We start from the raw sequence: 13,038 nt of genomic DNA on the forward strand, positions 1-13,038 counted from the left end.
AGTGGATGGCGGTCGGTACTGACTATGGATAAATTCCTAATACAACCCCGCTTCAAAGAATCCAAACTATCCTTTGAAGTTGATTTAAGTACATGTGTCGACCACAAGCAGAACAATCCCTGTCCTGTGTTTACCCAGCTGTGGTAGAATGAGATTGTTTGACCTGGCTGTGGCTCTTCCTCTGACAGTAAACAATCCTTGTGCCGTGAACAATGGAGGCTGCTCTCACCTGTGCCTGATCCGCCATGGGGGGCGGGAACACACCTGTGAGTGCCCCGACCATTTCCTGACTGTTCAAATCGGAGGTGTGACCCGATGCCTTCCAATGTGCACCAGCACCCAGTACAGATGTGCAAACAATGAACGGTTTGTCAAGATTTCTACTTGCCATGTGCAGCATTTCAAACATCACTTTATTATTGTTGAAGTGACTTTAGGACCATATTTCTTATAATAACACTTTTCTATCACAAAAAGGCTTTTATCCTGGCATTTACCTTTTGCCTTATTGAGAAAGAAACAAATACTGGTAACAATATTTAGGCTGTTAACTTGCCACCTATCATCTGTAATTTCAAAACATACATATATTTACATATATAGTAAATGTCTGTTTACTCTTTTTGAAAAAGAAAAACAGCGACCCCTGCTGTTTAAATCATAATATACATAATCCAGCAGATTTTACACAAAATCCCTCTGTATTGGGCTGGCACTAAAGTTGCACACAGTGCAGTGATGGGGTCAGTAGGGACTACACGTGCTCTTTTATATTATACCTGTGTCCAAAAAATAATGTTTTAATATAAAATCTGTGTTTTATACTACATAATGCTGCAATAAATCTTTATGCCCACTTACATTTTTGCAGCCTTTAATAGAATAAGTTATGTAGTGGATGTAATGGATATGGAGTGGCTAAAGGGAGTGAAGGAAACCTTTTTGAGCAACACGCTGGTACATCTTTTGCCTTCAACAGATGTATTCCTATCTGGTGGAAATGTGACGGTCAGAGGGACTGCAGAGACGGCTCAGACGAGCCCTCCACCTGCCCGGCTCGCCACTGCAGGCTTGGACAGTTTCAGTGCAACGACGGAAACTGCACAAGTCCACACTTCCTGTGCAACAGCAACCAAGACTGCCATGATGGCTCAGATGAAGACCGTGTGCTTGTGTGGTGGGTTGGGTTCTCCGAGCGGACTCATTTGAATAGCTATTATACATTTCTTTAAAATGTAGTCTATCCTTTTGGTCTGTGTTTCTTATGACTTCCTGTTAAAGCTTGTTCCAGTCAATTGATTGACTTGTCTTACGCTCTACAGCTACACACCAGTGTGAAACCCACCAGTGGCAGTGTGCAAATAAGCGGTGTATCCCCGAGTCATGGCAGTGTGACGGCGAGGAGGACTGCGGTGATCAGTCTGACGAGGACCCTGCCCAGTGCTCCGCCAGGACCTGTCGCCCTGGACAGTTCAAGTGTCGCAATGGACGCTGCATCACGCAAAACTGGAAATGTGATGTTGATGATGACTGTGGTGACAACTCCGATGAACCGTTAGAGGAGTGCAGTAAGTAATACACAGTTTCTTTCTTCCTTTCTTTATGCTAAGGGTTGTTTACACATTACATCAAACTAATCTTAGTCTGACTCCTTTTGGCATAAAATATCCATGTTTTTTGAGATTTAAGAAAGTGGCCCAGTCTTTGTCTTCTTTACTTTACAACTGTGGTGTTTTCTCTCCAGTGGGACCGGCACATCGATGTGACAACCACACAGAGTTTGACTGCAAGACCAACTACCGTTGTGTGCCACTGTGGTCTGTTTGCAACGGCCACAACGACTGCAGAGACAACAGCGATGAGCAGGGCTGTGGTGAGTCTGAGAACTAACTCTTTACATCGTGGCACCGATATAAGGACCTTTTTAATAGGAGCACCTATATGCTTTTAAACTTTATGTTAAAGCTTTGAGTTTATTCGGCACATTTATTTTCTGATCGTAAAATGATTCCAGAGATTTCATAAGATTAAAAACTTCTCAGCATGAAAACAAGATCATGTGTTCGAGGAGTGACGGCAATTATCCAACACCTCAGCCTCCTGTGGAACATTACACAGTGAGGTAGTGGGAGTTGCTGATGGAGAGGGTCTCACCACTAACCTTCCCCCTCCATTTGCCTCTCCCTAAGAGCACCACAGATTTATTAGCTGTCCGTCGCTATGGGTCTACATCTATGTGAGTGTGTTGTTGCTCTGTCCTTGCGTGGGGGCAGGGTTCACACAAGTCTCTTTGTACTTTGCTACGATCCAAACACACTCGCCACGGCCCTCCCATCTCTTATCGGAGGCCCTCTCTCCATTAGTGCCATGCCGGTGCAGGACGGGAGATCTGTGCTAATCTTCCTGTAAGAATGTAGCAGATGGGCCAGGTGGAGGGCTAGGAGGACTAGCTAACACTGCTTTATCTTTGACCCCCAGCACTGTGTGGTAGAGACGGCTCAGAGCAGCTCTCCTCCACTCCTCTCTCGTCTGTACTTCTCTTCTCCTGCACTCTTATCCTCTACAGACACACACTAACATGGATAGAGGTCACCCATCTGTCCGGGGCTCGCTGCTCTCCTCCCTCTATGACTAGTGCAGTTTAATTAAAAAACAAGATGCCTTTTATTTCAAACTGACATTTTTATCATTATTTGATAGCCTTAACATTTCCAGGCAAAAGTTGAAACAAGAAAAGATCACAGAAAAAAACGTTCTCGGGCTCTTAGGCAGAGCAAAGAGAAAGGATGTACTTAGTTGATCAAAACGGTTTAAAAACGTTGACCTGTTCGATGTTCCTGCTCCTCTCTCAGATGAAGTGACCTGTGATCCTAACGGAGACTTCCGCTGTGACAACCAGCGCTGCATTCCGATGAGATGGAGGTGTGACGGGGACGACGACTGCGGGGACAACTCTGATGAACGCAGCTGTGGTGAGTGCTGTTCATTGTCACTGAGAGAGCTTCGTCCTTTAGTCGTGTTTGGTTTGAGTACTGACAGCGAGTCTGAACAGCTGAACGCTGGGGACATGCAGACATTCAGTGCACATGCACAGATCTGTGCTTCAACTGCATTCATTAAAAAAGGCTTTATTGATGACTATATATATATGTATATATATATATAAGTATATGGATTTTACTGATGCATTGGCCGAATGCATTAAATAACTAGTGATGCAATATCATCTTCATCAATTAATTAATTACTATAAAATCTGTCGTAGTTTACAATGGAGTCTATGAGAAATGTAATAATGTGTTATGTAACTTATAATGATCAGCTACTCCCACTCATTTCTAGTGCCATGAAATTGCTCATACGTAGCCAATGATTAGTAGTGAAATTATTTAGCTTTTTTGCTTTAGGGTCCATGCTTCACTCTTAAAAACTTCACCACTTTCTCCAAGATATACGCTCTAGACAAGCGTATTTCCTTATCTAGAGAAATGTGGTCTTATTTTGTGCTCAACGTAAGAACATTTCTACGCACATATGAGTGAATTCGGCCCATGGATTTGACATCATGTAAGTGTGGTTTAAGTAGGTTTACTGGGGGATTTTAACTCGGCTCCTGTGAATTATCCAAATGAAAAAGGAGGGTCGATGGCAAAGAAGAGCCCCTGCCATAATTTCTATCAGACAGCAGGGAGGTTTGGTAAGAGGGTCGACACTTCTGCCGGAGTGCTGAGAGAGGTAGTCTTATCAGCTGCTAGAGAAACAGGCTGTCCTCGGCGTGTCAGAAAGAGGGAGTGGAGGGTCCGTCACCCTTTGCCCTGGAGAATTTAAACATGTCTGAGAACATGCCAGTTAATAGAGATAATGAAGCTTCTCAAAGGAGAAACAGTGACTCAGGTTAAACCACGGTGGGACCGCTCCCCTTGTTGCTGTGCTGCTGATGCCAGGAGAGTTCGCCTCCAGTGAACTCATGAGCTCACTGCAGAGTAACGGCACTGCTTGTGTGAGTGGAGGTGTTGGGTGTCATAATATATGAGGAAAATGATAGACAAGTGTTTTAAAACCCTTGACAGGTTTGAGAAATGTCTAAGTTGAATTCAAGACACTTAATGATTAATGTGTGTCCTGGGAATTTATTAAAAACACAATCCTGCACTTGCTTGATTCCACACTTTCTGTTTTCATGTTTCCCCTCAGCTCCACGCACATGCACAGAGAGTGAGTTTCGTTGTGAAAATCTGCGCTGCATTCCCGACCGTTGGGTCTGTGACCATGACAACGACTGTGAGGACAACTCGGATGAAAGGGACTGTGGTAAGTGGAGGCTCTTTGTTGGCTGGGCTGTTTGTGAGTAACGGAGGGCTGCACTAAACAAAGAAGCAATAAAACTTCACGTTTTCAAGCGCAGACAGACGGGACCACCAATGGTCCTCTATTCAAAATAGTTTATTCACTCTAGAAGTTCAAGTCTCACTGAATATCACATATGTAGAAGTTATTATTGATGAGATACATGGATTAAAAGAGTATTTTTCATGTAGGAATAAAAAAAAAAGTGGGTATTTTTAGTGCTGTGTCTTAACTGTTGTCATGACAAACAAGAAGCCAGTGCCCCCCCTTTCCACGGATAGTGTCTATTTTTATGTGAAACATTGTTAATTTCTTTTGCTGTGTTGCAGAGTTGCGGACTTGTCATCCCGGTTATTTCCAGTGTGGCAGTGGACACTGTATCGCTGAACGCTTCAAATGCGATGGCAACGCCGACTGTCTGGACTATACCGATGAGACGTCTTGTCGTAAGTGTCCATATTGAAGGTTTTTCCTGTGACACAAAAAGAGAGTTTTAAAGTGGCAATCCTTCAGCCATACTGCAAATATATAAATGTTTCCATACTGTCATCAGTGGGCCATTGGCTCAATCACCATTGTGTTACTTAATTTGTCGACAGATAGTGACATAACAGACATCTATTTAAATGACAATCTTCAAGATTATAGCATATGCATGTGTTCTTTTTTTCCCCCTGACTTTCAGCGACCCGCTTTCCCAACGGCACATACTGCCCCCCCTTCCTGTTTGAGTGCAAGAACCACGTGTGCGTCCAGCCTCATTGGAAATGTGACGGAGACAATGACTGTGGAGATCATTCAGACGAGGAGCTTCACCTCTGCTGTAAGAAGTTACATGAACTCTCACTCAAGTCCAGCACACACACACAAAACAAAAGCTTTTTAGATTCTTGCCAAGAATCTGGCAAATTTAAAGGGACAGTTCACCCCGAAATCAAAAATACACATTTTTTCCTCTTACCTGTAGTGCTGCTTATCAATCTAGATTGTTTTGGCTGCGAGTTGGCGAGTGTTTGAGATACCGGCTGTAGATATATAATGGGACTAGATGGCACTTAAAATACATTTGAAAAAAACTCAACAGCGATGTATCATGGAGCAACTATTTTCTTTCTACCGAACTACACTCGCCAACGTTCATTGAGTAGATGCACGCTTCCTTCATGAAACTGCTCATAACAAGGTCTGTGGATTATCTTGAGTAACCGGGCCATGATTTCTGGGGACATTACTGTTGAGTTTTTTCAAATGAAATGCTTGAGCACCACAAGCCGAGTGCCAGACATCTCTACAACCGATATCTTCAACACTCGCACCGAAACAATCTAGATCAGGGGTGCCCACACTTTTTTGAGACGTTCTGTTCATCCACAGTGGATATCCAGTGTGAGACTCCGTTCCGTTTCCGCTGTGACAACAACCGCTGCATCTACAGCCACGAGCTGTGTAACTCTGTCGATGACTGTGGAGACGGCTCCGATGAGAGACAGGAAAACTGTGAGTGTGACAGTTTGTAGCTGATGGTTATCTACTCAATCTCAATTGAAGTCCAATTTTATTTATTTTTTACATGCATCTACAGCATGTCTTAAGTCTTTATGTTTCTCTCCATCTAGGCCAAAGTCCCACTCATGGACCCTGTACAGATGATGAGTACAAATGCAGTAACGGACAATGCATCCCTCTGCAGTACGCCTGTGACGATTATGATGACTGTGGAGACCAGTCGGATGAGCTTGGCTGCCGTGAGTAACAAAGAGCACATTAGTAATGATGATACATTTAAAAATAAGAAATATTATTTAAAATTGCAGGTGTGCTAAAATTCAGATAAATAAAATAAATAGTTTCCATTGGCCTTAGCTCAGTCAGAACATTTTTAGCAAGTTAAATGAGCACATCTTGCAGTGGACTGATTCAGTACCACCACATTACCATAATGTATCACTTTGGTCCTTTTTATTGACTTCAACTTTACTTTGTACCTGATTGGCTGCAAGAATAAATACAGGACATACTGTAGGTACAGAGTTTGTACAAAGAGTTGAAAGTTTGAAACAAGGAAAGGTTAGGAATAAGCTTTTATTCAAACAAACACAATCTGGTGTTTCATCCACACAATCACTCATGCAAACCAAAGATCTTTTAATATTTAGAATGAAACAATCCAGTTGTTATATTTCTTTGTGGTCTCCTGTCATCTCGCACCAGACGCAGAGCGAGCCGGAGCTAGCTAAGCATTAAATAATCGTGATCAAAACATGTGACAATATGAACTGGTTGCTGTGTGTATAAAAGTATTCTGTAAACTTTAAGATGTGTGAACAACAATTCAGATGTGATGATAAAGGCTTTGTGAATACTTTTAAAAAGTGCTTTGATTTTACTCTGAACCCTGTAGGTACTACACAGTTCCCTACACGAGCGTCTAGTTTGTCATTCAATGTGTTTTCGTATTTGATCCTGTCAGATCATGGCAGTGGACACACGTGCAGTGACAACATCTGTGAACACAACTGTACCGACCTGACGCAGGGAGGCATCCTGTGTTCCTGCAGGCCCGGCTACCAGCCCCGCACGACAGAAAAACACACTTGCGATGGTAAACAATTGAATCAGTCATGTGCTCAACACATCTAAACACTGATGATGCAATGATTTGTTTTCTACATTTAATTATTCTTTTCTCCCTCTTTGTTTTCCTCTGCCTTTGTAAACAGATGTGAATGAGTGTGAGGTGTACAGCACGTGTCCTCAGGAGTGCAAGAACACGAAGGGCAGCTACGAGTGCTTTTGTGCTGAAGGCTTCGTCTCTTTTGGTGAGCCGCATGGGACGGAGTGCGCTGCCCAGGGTAAGAGCTCGCCATTCACACGTGGAAGAAAATTCTTTATGACAAGATGATCATTTTATTGTCAGATCAAGATGGAAATGTAGTCTTGCGTCTCAGCAACATCAACAAAGACGACATTTAAAACCATAAACAAGGAAACATACATTTATCTTCACATTACAATCACAGAAGACAATATATTCAAGACCCTTCAACATACATTTGATCTGAGGTTTAAGCTCCATATTTAATTTTAGGATTGCCTGGTGCACAAAAGAGTGCTTCAGTTTTATCTTATTAATCGTGGAACCCTGCATAACAGTATGATCGCTGTACAGGACATACTTGAGGTCAGAGACAATGCTGTTGGCCACCATTAATATGTTATTATTGTTGGCTGATCCACAGAGTGTCTCGAGGGATTGAGCTACAATCAGATTTTCATTTGGTGTCGCAGTTTTGACTAATTTACAAATCTTCCCTTTTATTTGAAATGACCAAATCCATTTATCACTCCTTTATTTCTAAACAGGAAACCCCCCCGTGCTGCTGTTGCCAGACAACGTTCGCATCCGTCGCTTCAACCTGTCCTCTGAGCAGTATTCGGACTACGTGGACAATGCGGAGCACATCCAAGCCTTGGACTACCTGTGGGATCCAGAGGGACAAGGACTCAGTAAGACTTCTACTGTGAACCATTTAATGTTTGATGTTGTTGCTAGCTGCGGTGATTATATTTCCCACCTCACGCTTAAAGACTAAAGGGCTCTGAGCGTTTACTGTTAGGGCTGTGGTTTGAATAACCTTTCATCCCCTGATGCGCTGTAGGTGTCGTGTACTGGACAGTTCTGGGTCGGGGATCTCAGTTCGGCTCAATCAAACGCGCCTACATGACCACATTTAACGATCACGGCAACAACCCAGTGAAAGAGGTGGATCTGAACCTGAGATACATCGCTAATCCTGACGGCATCGCTGTGGACTGGGTTGGCGGGTAATTCCCCAAAATGATGACTTAATCATTGCAGAGGTTGCTCTGAGTTTGGTCCAGTGGCTCAGTGTGTATTTATCACCTTTTACAGGCACATTTACTGGACAGATTCAGGCACCAATCGAATTGAAGTCGCCAAACTAGATGGGCGCTACAGGAAGTGGTTGATCCACGTCGACCTGGACCAGCCCGCTGCTATTGTTGTCAATCCATCACTCGGGTACGAGGCTGTAGAGCTTAAGCGTAAAAAATATGATGTTTGCACCCTTAAGTCGTTTTTGCAGTATGAAGAGGATTTTAATCCAAACTAATTAATAATGTTTGGTCTCTGATTATTTCTGTGTTGGCAGAATGATGTACTGGACAGACTGGGGCAGGAAACCCAGGATAGAATCAGCGTGGATGGACGGTCAGCACAGGGAGGTGCTGGTGAAGGAGGAGAACCTGGGCTGGCCTACTGGGCTGGCTCTGGACTATCTGAATGGAAATAGGATCTACTGGTGTGACTCCAAAGAAAACATCATTGAGTCCATGAAGCCTGATGGCACAGACAGGAAGATCGTCATATCAGGAGGTCAGAACACTGACAGCCAGTCTGCAGAAATACAAACACATATGAAGTTGTACGTGCGGCACTGATATATGAAGTATGTTATTCCATTAATAGTGGAGGTGATTTAAAGCAGGGATTATTTTGCACAAGGCCCTCTTCTGACACGTTTGTCGCTACCTGATATCTCCGTTGCCCACTAGAGGGCGTGCTGCAGCCTACTGGTTGAGAATAGCAGATTTGAAGTATTGTGTTTTCTCTGTTTCAGACATTGGCCATCCCTACAGTCTGGATGTGTTTGAGGGGCACGTGTACTGGACAACAAAAGAGAAAGGTGAAGTGTGGAAGACTAATAAGTTTGGGAAAGGACATAAAGTCAAAGTTCTAACCATCAACCCGTGGCTGACTCAAGTCCGCATTTACCAGCAGCAGCGACACAACCAGTCAGGTGAGAACACAAGAGGGATTCATATAAAGAGAGACAACGTTGTGCTATTATTGTATGTCGTGTTTAAGGTTTCACATAAACTGATGTGGGATTATTGCTGACAGCCATTGAACCAAGACAATAGTAATAACGTGTAAAAATGCTTGTAAGATATTAAGAAAAGGTTCTCAGTATGTCACATTATAAAAATACAAATAAGAAATGTATTTAACAACTTTATGCCACAAATGTAGTAATAAAACATGCACTTTATTTTAACTTAGGCAACTTGGAGAGTATTTACTACAACACAAAACGTACAGAAATCTTTTTTTTCTATGGAAATCTTTATTTAACAAGAAAAGCATTGTTGAGATTAAAAACATTTTGTGTGTCCTGACCAAGAAAGGCAGCAATAACAAAGAGTTACAGACAAACGACATAAGATAGATACAACAAAATAAGCTTCGGAATCAGAATGAAACAGAAATGCAACGACAGAATCTCTTAAACAATATCTAACAGTGTTATTCTTTGGGTCTTTCCTCTTCAGTACCCAACCCTTGTAAGAATGTGTGCAGTCACCTCTGTCTCCTCCGGCCTGGTGGATACACCTGCGCCTGCCCTCAAGGGTCCGCTCCGGTGCAGTTTGACTCCAATGAATGTGATGCAGGTAAACACGCATCTGCTGCCTGCACTCTTGTGTCGGCTGCTGTGTTGCACCTCATTTGTAAATCCATTCTTCACACGTGCCTGGCTGCTCATGTGTGGCTTTGTGTGTGGTGTGACATTGTTTGTTTGTTGTTGTTGATTCTGTGTATGCCTGGCTTTTGCTCCTGCAGCCATTGAGGCAGCCGTTGCAATGCCCGTTGCATGTAGATGCATGAATGGCGGAACCTGCTACACCGATGAAGGCGGTCTGCCCAAGTGCAAGTGAGTTTAGTTGTAGTTGTGCCATTCACACCAGTGGTGGATAGATCCTCCGTCAGTCATATCCAGTAATATATGTGTATAAATAATTAGTTTTTTTTAAATACACTTCAAGAGGTTGTTTTCCCGTGTAAGAAAATTATGTTATTTTCGGGACTTTCTGCAGATGTCCATACGGTTACGTGGGCAGCTATTGTGAGATGGGGAAGTCGAGGGGCGCTCCAGCAGGAACAGGTAATGTCATTCACCCAATATCTAAGCTTTCATTTATTTATTCTCATTCACAGTTTTACAATCACTTCATGGCACGTAAAAGTGGAGTCAGTGATTCTGGAGAAGCGTTGTTGATATTTCAAATCAAACACATACAAACAAACAAATACCCTCCTGCAGATTGACCATCCTTCCAAGGGCTTCAGGGCTTCAGGGCTCTCTCGCAGTTGTTTTGAGCCCTTTATGCAAACATAAGTTCATATTTCGGCAGACTTTGCTTGAGGGAATTACCCACCCCGCTTTGTGATGTTAAACACGGGGTTACCAGGGGAAGCCCAGAGGCGTTTAAAAAGCCTGGCATATTAAATGTATACAGAAACACAACATTAACACTACGGATTTAAGACGGTAGATAAAGAAAACACATGAGCTCAGAGGAATGCAATCATAGGCTATATTACACATCAAGTTTCTCATCAACTGTTTCTTTTCATTTTGCTTAATGATGCTATTTTGACAAAAACGGGGACATTTATTATTTGACAATTGCATCTCCTCCACTCCACTAAAAAGTCCCAAACCCACAATTGTAACGTGATATTTTGCCACAAAGTGCTGTCCACTCCCTGTTTATACCTTTTCGAGCCCTTGCAGCCTCTTGCACTCAAGCATTTACCAGGAGATGTCAGTTAAGTTATTTTCTTTCTCCTTTAACTTGAAGTGTCGACTAAACAGATTCTTCCAACCAAAGCCTGTGGGAGTCCTTCACACTGTTGGCAATCACATATTTCCTCAGTAAATACCCCAGTAGTAACGTGGGTCATCCAAAGGGCATAAACAGCAGAGGACTTGACGCCAAAATGTTGTTACAGTAGGAATGTTTATGATCAGCACCGTATTGCAAGTTTCTAATATGCATACAACTAAATCTTTTCTACTGTTGTCTCAGCTGTGGCTGTTCTGCTGGCAGTCATTATCATCCTGATCACTGGAGCTTTGGCTGTCGGGGTTTTCCTCAACTACAAACGAACAGGATCGTTCATCCCCTCCATGCCCAAACTACCCAGGTACACACTTGTTTTTTTGATACTCTTTTTGACTTTGTACAAACTGTACAAAAGTCGATGCATGCAGAATTCAGATCAAAGTACAAAGTGAAGTGTTTTGTTTTTGTCCAGCCTCAGCAGCCTGGTGAAGTCCGGTGACACGGGGAATGGGGTGACATTTCGCCCCGGTGATAATGTTGATCTCGGACCATCACACATCGGAGTGTCATTCATTGACACAGCCATGCAGATGGTGAGTCCTTGGAGGATGGTAACAGTTAATATTTTCCCTAAGTCATTGAAAAGTGGAGTATCAGCATTTCTGTCACACGCACTAGTGCTCTGTGTGGCATTTATTGACTTAACTTTTTATTTTAGCATTCCTTCTAGAACTGCTTGTGTAAGCAGCAGTTCAGAATCAACTAATGGTGTGTCTTTAATGAATGTAAAAAGCAATCTCATCAATGTAATATCCCCACAGGACGATAATTTTGCCATGGAAGCTGGGAGGCAGCCAATCACGTTTGAGAACCCGTTATACGCCACAGCTCCAGGAGTGTCCGGAGATCCTGCTGTCATTCATGCCACACAGGTACTCACTAATAAATGAATGAATGTGTTTTTTTATTTTATTTCCAGCACAGTAGCGCCACAGATGAAATTAAACTTCTAAAAAAAAGAAAGCATTGTTGCAAATGACTTGTTGTCCAGAGGTTTTCATCGTTTATTGTCTTTCGTTAGAGTAAATGTGTTTCCACAGCCTGACCATACTGTACATCTACTAACAGGAAGTAATCTGATCAAATGATCGTAGTAAGAATGGACTGCTGGCCAAATAACTCTTCATTGACAACTTTGATGTGGGGATTTGTCCAGAAGCTAACAAAGTGAAGGCTTTTGATATATAATGCTAAGGTTATGTTTATTTTCACGACCAAGATGTTTATGTTACAGCTGTACAGTAAGTGGTAGGAATAACATGTTGCCGAATCCTTTGATAAGAAAGAAAGAAATCCCCACACGCTGCTGCGTCATTACAAATTGTTCTTTTATTCCATGTGGGCGTAGCAGCTTCTTCAGGTCCATTGGTCAAAACATTGTCATGTCCATGTATATATGTTCTTTTTCTACAGATACACATTAGATTGTTATCCAGCATCTGCGCATAATTCATGGATGTAAAGTCCTGATTATTTTATTAACCATTCAAAATGAAGGAACATGTTATCAGTTAGATCAATCGTCCTGGCTGATGAAACACGACATGAGAAACTATCTCCTAACAGGTGACGGTCAACGTGAGTGGGGAACAGTTGGAGAACAAGTTTGTGAACCCGGCGTATCGTGGAGATCAGAGTGCGGGCATTGTGAACACATCTTCTGTCAGCACCAAACCTGCGCAGGTGAATGCAGTATGTCCATATAAATATATAGAAAAAATTAATTCACAATCAGCACAACTACACAATAAACAAGCTATTAGTGACAGTTTCAAGAATCATAAAAACCATCAGATACATACAACTAAAGCTGAAGTATTTAGTTATTATTATTATTATTATTATTATTACCCGTGTGACGCCAACCTCTCTGTTTGCAGGAGTCAAAGTGGAGCTTATTCAAGCGGAAATTAACGCCAAGCACCACATTTGAAAACCCTTCATATTCAGAGGTACGTTTGGACACCAGGAAACACAGAGCAG

General features: G+C 42.5%; 1 protein-coding gene across 1 annotated transcript in view; it reads left to right on the forward strand.

Moving 5' to 3' along the window:
* lrp2a (low density lipoprotein receptor-related protein 2a) overlaps positions 1 to 13,038 on the forward strand; it is a 46,034-nt gene that overhangs the window by 31,865 nt on the left and 1,131 nt on the right. Inside the window, exons 54-78 of the mRNA XM_029459377.1 lie at positions 189 to 366; positions 980 to 1,173; positions 1,320 to 1,568; positions 1,745 to 1,873; positions 2,853 to 2,972; positions 4,195 to 4,311; positions 4,677 to 4,793; positions 5,033 to 5,170; positions 5,722 to 5,844; positions 5,964 to 6,092; positions 6,818 to 6,949; positions 7,068 to 7,199; positions 7,711 to 7,854; positions 8,007 to 8,172; positions 8,261 to 8,389; positions 8,520 to 8,743; positions 8,988 to 9,167; positions 9,700 to 9,819; positions 9,989 to 10,079; positions 10,243 to 10,310; positions 11,239 to 11,356; positions 11,468 to 11,588; positions 11,817 to 11,927; positions 12,622 to 12,738; positions 12,936 to 13,007. Of these exons, the coding sequence (XP_029315237.1) occupies positions 189 to 366; positions 980 to 1,173; positions 1,320 to 1,568; positions 1,745 to 1,873; positions 2,853 to 2,972; positions 4,195 to 4,311; positions 4,677 to 4,793; positions 5,033 to 5,170; positions 5,722 to 5,844; positions 5,964 to 6,092; positions 6,818 to 6,949; positions 7,068 to 7,199; positions 7,711 to 7,854; positions 8,007 to 8,172; positions 8,261 to 8,389; positions 8,520 to 8,743; positions 8,988 to 9,167; positions 9,700 to 9,819; positions 9,989 to 10,079; positions 10,243 to 10,310; positions 11,239 to 11,356; positions 11,468 to 11,588; positions 11,817 to 11,927; positions 12,622 to 12,738; positions 12,936 to 13,007 (3,419 nt within the window). The remainder of the gene's footprint in view (positions 1 to 188; positions 367 to 979; positions 1,174 to 1,319; positions 1,569 to 1,744; positions 1,874 to 2,852; positions 2,973 to 4,194; positions 4,312 to 4,676; positions 4,794 to 5,032; positions 5,171 to 5,721; positions 5,845 to 5,963; positions 6,093 to 6,817; positions 6,950 to 7,067; positions 7,200 to 7,710; positions 7,855 to 8,006; positions 8,173 to 8,260; positions 8,390 to 8,519; positions 8,744 to 8,987; positions 9,168 to 9,699; positions 9,820 to 9,988; positions 10,080 to 10,242; positions 10,311 to 11,238; positions 11,357 to 11,467; positions 11,589 to 11,816; positions 11,928 to 12,621; positions 12,739 to 12,935; positions 13,008 to 13,038) is intronic.

Source organism: Cottoperca gobio, chromosome 21, assembly GCF_900634415.1.
Source record: "Cottoperca gobio chromosome 21, fCotGob3.1, whole genome shotgun sequence".
In the NCBI taxonomy this organism is placed as follows: Eukaryota; Metazoa; Chordata; class Actinopteri; order Perciformes; family Bovichtidae; genus Cottoperca; species Cottoperca gobio.